The sequence below is a fragment of the Aquarana catesbeiana genome, linkage group LG02 (genome assembly GCF_042186555.1).
Source record: "Aquarana catesbeiana isolate 2022-GZ linkage group LG02, ASM4218655v1, whole genome shotgun sequence".
NCBI classification, from domain to species: Eukaryota; Metazoa; Chordata; class Amphibia; order Anura; family Ranidae; genus Aquarana; species Aquarana catesbeiana.
The window spans coordinates 412551170-412558261 of NC_133325.1; the positions used below are offsets into that span (position 1 = coordinate 412551170).

The window sequence follows — 7092 nt, forward strand, 5'->3', positions numbered from 1 at the left end:
ATTGACCCCTTTACTTGCAGAGCATCTGTGGTTCTTAAGGGAACATCATTCTTTTTTTTCAAACTCTTTTCCCTTCTCCTGAAACATAATATAATTGTGCTGTATAAAATAAGGAAGGGACATCTAGAAATAGTTGTGTACCTACGTATGCAGTGATAGATAGGGGGCTCTGTGTTATAGATTGGAGTGTATAGGAGTTACCTGCGCACACCATGTAAGCTGCTGCTCTAAGGTTGATGTCAGGTGGATGATTCTGCCGAGACAAATTACCATCAGCAGGATTGCTAAGGAGGCTGCCTGTCTGTCCCTATGGAATCACTCCTTCTGTAGCCAAACACAACCAGATGTCGCTCTGTCGCTGGCCTGAATGCTGCTGTATCTCCATTACCTTTTTAATCAGTTGCCTCTCCATTTAGATTGTAAGCTCCCAGGAGCAGGGCCCTCCTTACCCTCTTGTATTGTTGTCACTGTGCCTTCTTCTCCCTTTAGTTTGTAAAGTGCTGTGCAAACTGTTAGCGCTATATAAAATATATAGTAATAATAATAATAATAACAAATAATAATAATAATAATAACAAACACTAATAATAATAATAACAACAAATAATAAAAAAAAGTACCGATGGAGCATCATCAGCTACAGAGGGAGTGATTCCATAGGGACAAATGGACAGCCTTTCAGTAATCCTGCCGCTAGCAAATTCGAGGCAGGATTGCTACCTAAGTCACCCCTCTGACATCAGCCTACAGCTGATCATATAATATGCAATCTGATTCTACAATATATGTACAATCTCCTTTAGATTTACCCAAACTATATGAAGATGAACCTAAACAATACTTTCAATTTGTAGCCAATCAGACTTTCCTCATACTACATAGTTGTTGGTAGATCCAAAGGAGATTGTACAATCAGAACGGACAATGTATGGTCAACTCAAAGCTGCCCATGCATTATACAATCTCTATACAAACAACATATTCAGTTTAAATCAGGCAGGTAGGTCCTTGCACAACGTAGTTGATAGATTTAAAGCTGGCCATGCACTATATAATCAGATTGTACAATCTTTGTACAGTCTCCCAAAGGGATACAAAGTGAGGATGGACCTAAACAATGCATTTAATTTGTATCCAATGAAATTGTTTAGTGTCTGGTGAGCCTAAAGCAGATTGTACGATGATACTGTATAGAGTCCGGTGAGCCTAAAGCAGATTGTACGATGATACTGTATAGAGTCTGGTGAGCCTAAACAGATTGTACGATGATACTGTATAGAGTCTGGTGAGCCTAAAGCAGATTGTACGATGATACTGTATAGAGTCTGGTGAGCCTAAAGCAGATTGTACGATGATACTGTATAGAGTCTGGTGAGCCTAAAGCAGATTATACGATGATACTGTATAGAGTTTGGTGAGCCTAAAGCAGATTGTACGATGATACTGTATAGAGTTTGGTGAGCCTAAAGCAGGATTGTACAAAGAGATTGTTTACGGTCTGATGAGTCTTAAAGCAGATTGTACAATAAGATTGTATGGTGTCTGGTGAGCCCAAAGCAGACTGTACTATGATATTGTATAGAGTCTGGTGAGTCTAAAGCAGGATTGTACCGAGATTGTGTACTGTCTGGTGAGTCTTAAAGCAGATTGTACAATGAGATTGTATGGTGTCTGATGAGCTTAAAGCAGATTGTATAATGAGATTGTATAGTGTCTGGTGAGGCTAAAGCCGATTGTACAATGAGATTGTATAGTGTCTTGGTAGCCTAAAGCAGATTGTACAATGAGACTGTATGGTGTCTGGTGAACTTAAAGCATATTGTACAGTGTGATTATATAGTGTCTGGTGAGCTTAAAGCAGATTGTATAATGAGATTGTAAAGTGTCTGGGGAGCAGATTTTACAATGAGATTGTATAGAGTCTGGTGTGCCTAAAGACAGTTGTACAATGAGATTGTATAGTGTCTTGTGAGCCTAAATCAGATTGTATAATGAGATTGTATAGTGTCTTGATAGCATAAAGCAGATTGTACAATGAGACTGTATGGTGTCTGGTGAACCTAAAGCATGTTGTACAGTGTGATTATATAGTTTCTTGTGAGCCTGCAGCAAATTGGACAATGATACTGTATAGTGTCTGATGAGCCTGCAGCAAATTGTACAATGAGATTGTATAGTGTGTGGTGAGCAGATTGTACAATTAGATTGTATAGTGTGTGGTGAGCTTACCCTATGGCATGGGTACTTACATGAAGACATGGTAAACGAAGGCCCATCCCCGGGGTCTCTCCAGCACGTTGTAGAGATAGTTCTGCAGCCGGCGGTACTTTTTGTGGGATGCGGAGCTCCGCGGGGGCCCCGGTAGAGGGGTGCCGAGGAGCCCCAGGCGCCGGGGGCTGCCGCTGTCAGTCTGTACGGCTGTCAGTGCCACGAATTCCATGCCGCTGTCCTGGCCGGAGACGGGTGCCAGGGACAAGGATGGCACCCGGCCATTGTCTGTCTGGGGCTGTGCCCCCACTGCCATGGCCCCTGTAGGAGGTAGGTGGACTCTCAGTCATCGGATGGAGCTGTGCGGGGAAAGTTTGGCTGCCATTGCAGTGAAAAGTTTGCGGAGAGCGGAGCAGTCAGCCGCCGCCTGGCAGACAGTCAGTGCCCGGACTAGCAGCGTTCTCTCCTATTAGATCCCCTCCTTATTCCAGAGACCACCCCCCCTTCCCTGATCCCGGAGAGATCCTCACCGATCCAGTGCCAGCCTGCCCACTCTGTTGTGTGCCACGTGCCGCCCTCTGTCACTTTACTATCCTCCTCTCATCACCTCCACCCCCTTCTTCCTTCCTCTACTTGTCTCTGACATACAGCTCCTCTCAGCATTTCACTCCGTCATGCCCGATCCCCCAGAGACCGCACTGGTGCAACCATCAAACGTGGTGCCATGCCAAGAGAGATGCCTTCTACTTCCAATATTCACTGTGAGGATCTAAGAGTGCCAACTGCCCACGCTGACTCCTCTCTGCTGCCAGCCCAATGGGTATCTATATCTTCATGGCATAGCAAAATACATCTCTACTATAGTCTTCTCACTGGAGGCTCCTTGTGACATTACTACTTGTCAGAATTTGTCACTGGTGGGACCCAGAAGTAGGAGACATTCTTATGGGGACTCTGAGATAAGGTAGACTCTCAAGAGAACCCTGAAGTAAGGGAAACTCTGATGGAAGCCATAATGTAGGGGGAATTCCAATGGGAACCCAGATGTAAGAGGATCTCTGGTGGATCCCTTATGTAAGGGGGGACTCTGATGGGGATGCTGATGTAAGAGGAACTCTGGTGGGGATCTTAATGTAAGGGGAACTTTGATTGGGAGTTTGATGTAAGGAGAACTCTGTTAGAAAGCCTGATGTAAGGAGGATCCAATGTAAGGGGGGCTCTGATGGGGGCACTAATGTAAGAGGGATTCTGGTGGGGATCCCAGTGTAAGGAAAAATCTGATGGGGACCCTAAAGTAAGGGGAGTCCCTGATGGCAAAAAAAGGGGAGTCTGATGGGGACCCTGATGTAAGAGGGACTCTGATGGGGATCCCCATCTAAGGGGAACTCTGCTGGGTACTCTGAAGTAAGGGGAGACTCTGATAGGGACCTTGATGTTAGAAAGACTCTGCTAGAAAGCCTGATGTAAGGGGGCTCTAATGGAGATCTTGAATTAAGAGGACACTCTGATAAGGGCCCTGATGTAAGGGGGTTCTGATGTAAAGGGGAGTCTGATGGGGACCCTGAAGTAAGAGAAGACTCTGAGGGGGACCCTGATGTAAGGGGGACTCTGATAGGGACCCTGATGTAAGGGGGCCTTGATGTAAGGAAGGACTCTGATAGGGATCCTGCTGTAAGGGGAGCTCTGATGGGGACCCTGAAAATAGGGAGGGCTCTGATGGAGACGCTGATGTAAGAGGGATTCTCCTGGGGATCCTAATGTAAGGGGAACTCTGCTGGGGACACTGAAGTAGGGGGAGACTCTGATGGTGACCTTGTTGTAAGGAGGACTCTGCTAGAGAGCCTAATGTAAGTGGGACTCTGATGGAGACCCTGATGTAAGGTGGTTCCGATGTAAAGGGGAGTCTGATGGGAACTCTGAAGTAAGGGGAGACTCTGATGGGGACCTTGTTGTAAGGAGGACTCTACTAGAGAGTCTAATGTAAGGGGGACTCTGATGGGACCTGATGTAAGGGGGTTCCGATGTAAAGTCTGATGGTGACCCTGAAGTAAGGGGGACTCTGATGGGGACCCTGAAGTAAGAGGAGACTCTGATTGGGACCCTTTTGTAAGGGGGACTCTGATAGGGACCCTGATGTAAGGGGAGGCTCTAATGGGGTCCTTGAAGTTAGGGGGTACTCTAATAGGGATCCTGATGTAAGGGGGCTCTGATGGAGACCCTGAAAATAAGGGGGACTCTGATGGGGACGTTGATGTAAGAGGGATTCTGGTGGGGATCCTAATGTAGGGGGAACTCTGATGGGGAACCTGAAGTAAGAGCAGTTTCTGATGGGGACCTTGATGTAAGGAGGACTCTGATAGAAAGCCTGATGTAAGAGGGACTCTAATAGGGACCCTGAATTAAGGTGAGACTCTGATGGGGAACCTGATGTAAGGGGGTTCCTAAGTAAAGGGGAGTCTGATGGGGCCCTGATGTAAGGGGGACTCTGGTGAGGACCCTGAAATAAGAGGAGACTCTGATTGGGACACTGATGTAAGGGGGACTCTGATAGGGATCCTGATGTAAGGGGTCGCCGATGTAAGAGGGGCTCTGATAGAAACCCTGAAAATAGGAAGAGCTCTGATGGAGACGATGATGAAAGAGGAACTTCTGCTGGGGATCCCAATGTAAGGGGAACCCTGCTGGGGACTCTGAAGTAAGAGGAGACTCTGATGGGGACCTTGTTGTAAGGAGGACTCTGCTAGAGATCCTAATGTAAGGGGAACTCTGATAGGGACCCTGATGTAAGGCGGTTCCAATGTAAAGGGGACTCTGATGGGGACCCTGATGTAAGGGGGACTCTGATGGGGACCTTGAAGTAAGAGGAGACTCTGATTGGGACCCTGATGTAAGGGGGATTCTGATAGGGACCCGGATGTAAGGGGGGGCATGATGGGGGACTTGAAGTAAGGAGGGACTCTGATAGGGACCCTGATGTAAGGGGGCTCCGATGGGCACCCTAAAAATAAGGGGGACTCTGATAGGGACGCTGATGTAAAAGGGATTCTTGTGAGGATCCTAATGTAAGGGGAACTCTGATGGGGACCCTAAAGTAAGGGTAAGTTCTGATGGGGACCTTGATGTAATGAGGACTCTGCTAGAAAGCCTGATGTAAGAGGGACTATAGTAGGGACCCTGAATTGAGGGGAGACTCTGATGGAGACCCTGATGTAAGGTAGTTCTGATGTTAAGGGGAGTCTGATGGGGGCCCTGGTGTAAGGGGGACTCTGATGGGGACCGTGAAGTAAGAGGAGACTCTGGTGGGGAACCTGATGTAAGGGGGGCTCTGATGGGGGCCCTGAAGTAAGGAGGGACTCTGATAGGGATCCTGATGTAAGGGTGGCTCTGATGGGGACCCCTTAAAATAGGGATGACTCTGATGGGGACCCTGAATTAAGGGGCAACGCTGATTGGACACCGATGCAATTTATAAAAGTGATTTTTTTTTTGTGGCCCATGAATATGGTAAAATATATGATGTGGTTCTCATATTGAAAGGTTTGGAGACCCTCTGCTTTAGGGATTGTCTGATCCTGAGTACCTATTTACATATATAATGGGAATACCCGAACATTAAAAGCCACTAGACTGGTGGGTATCAGTTGGTTTATACACTTATGAAGTAAGGTATCCCAAAAAAGTCCAAACTAAACCTAAAGCCTGAATCCTGTATGAATAACCAATTATGTCTTCTGACATTTCTTTTCACGTTGGCCAAACATGGCAAAACCATGGTGGTCATTGACCCCCGTGTTTGGACAAGTGAAACAGAGAGTGAATTGGTTTCTCCTCAATAAGAAAATGGGAGTGTTCCACAAAGACTCCATCTCTAATCTCAAAGGGATCTGGATCCCCTGGATCAATCATTATCTCCCACCTGATTTTCATCACATTCTGTTGGATCTTTGACAAAATAGTAAATAATCTTCATGGTGACCAAGACCCAACCTCGACCCTAAACCCCCACCCACCCTCTCGACCCAACTCCACACTCTTTTTTAGAACCCCCTAACCTGTTTACCTTTTCTATTCTTTTACACTGGATTCCCCAATTTTACCTATACACTATTTCATACAAGAAGCTATATAGATCAAGGAAATCCTTCCCTTCCTCCCCATTTTGGCTCCCTTAGGAACCACTGAAATTTGATTAACTGATATTTGAGACTCAGGAGACACCTCCATAGCTGAACGATGATCATCCATAAATGTTTCAACTTTAAAGGAAGGGTAATTTTTAACAACTGTCAACAAGAAACCTGGAATTTGTATTACTGTTTTGTACTGCTCTGCCTCATGGTATGTTTACAATCGTCAATAAAAATGGATCAAAAGCAAAATGCTAGCTGCCTGGTTGGCTTTGGCTATAGTACTTTCTAAACTGATGAGTCGGGCAAGCATGTATCCAGTGAAAGTGAGACAATTGGTCTGTATATTTTTTTTTCATTCAGGAACACAAAAAGTACTAAAATCAGGTAAAAAGCATCACAGCGATACGACTGCACTTTTTAGAAGGAAGTGTCAGGTTTGGTCAACATATAAACGGAATTAGGGCTCATTCACATCATATTCACTGAGCTGCATTCATCTGCATATATCAAGGGTCCTAAGTAGAGATGCACTGAAATTTGACTGCCAAAAATTGTGTTTTCGGCACATTGCCAAAAGGAAAATATTGCCGATAATGGATCCAAAAATGGGGTGGGCCCTGTGCGGGGCCCTGCCCCTGGTGTCGCCCATTGTGGGGGTGTATTCCTGGCTCGCTCCAGTCCTCCCTCCTCCTCTCCTCCCTCCTCCCTCCCACAGACTGTCGATTTCCGTGTGTCATGGAGCTAAATTGCCCAG

General features: G+C 46.0%; 1 protein-coding gene across 3 annotated transcripts in view; it reads right to left on the bottom strand.

Moving 5' to 3' along the window:
- The window catches only part of KCNQ4 (potassium voltage-gated channel subfamily Q member 4), a 231963-nt gene extending 229179 nt beyond the window's left edge, over positions 1–2784 (bottom strand). For 2 of the 3 annotated variants that reach the window (XM_073615415.1, XM_073615413.1), the window contains exon 1: positions 2250–2783. In XM_073615415.1, the coding sequence (XP_073471516.1) occupies positions 2250–2524 (275 nt within the window). In that variant the 5' untranslated portion in view covers positions 2525–2783. Of the gene's footprint in view, positions 1–2249 lie in introns of all 3 variants that reach the window. The other variant, XM_073615414.1, reaches the window with a different exon arrangement.
- Positions 2785–7092: the final 4308 nt, after the last annotated feature.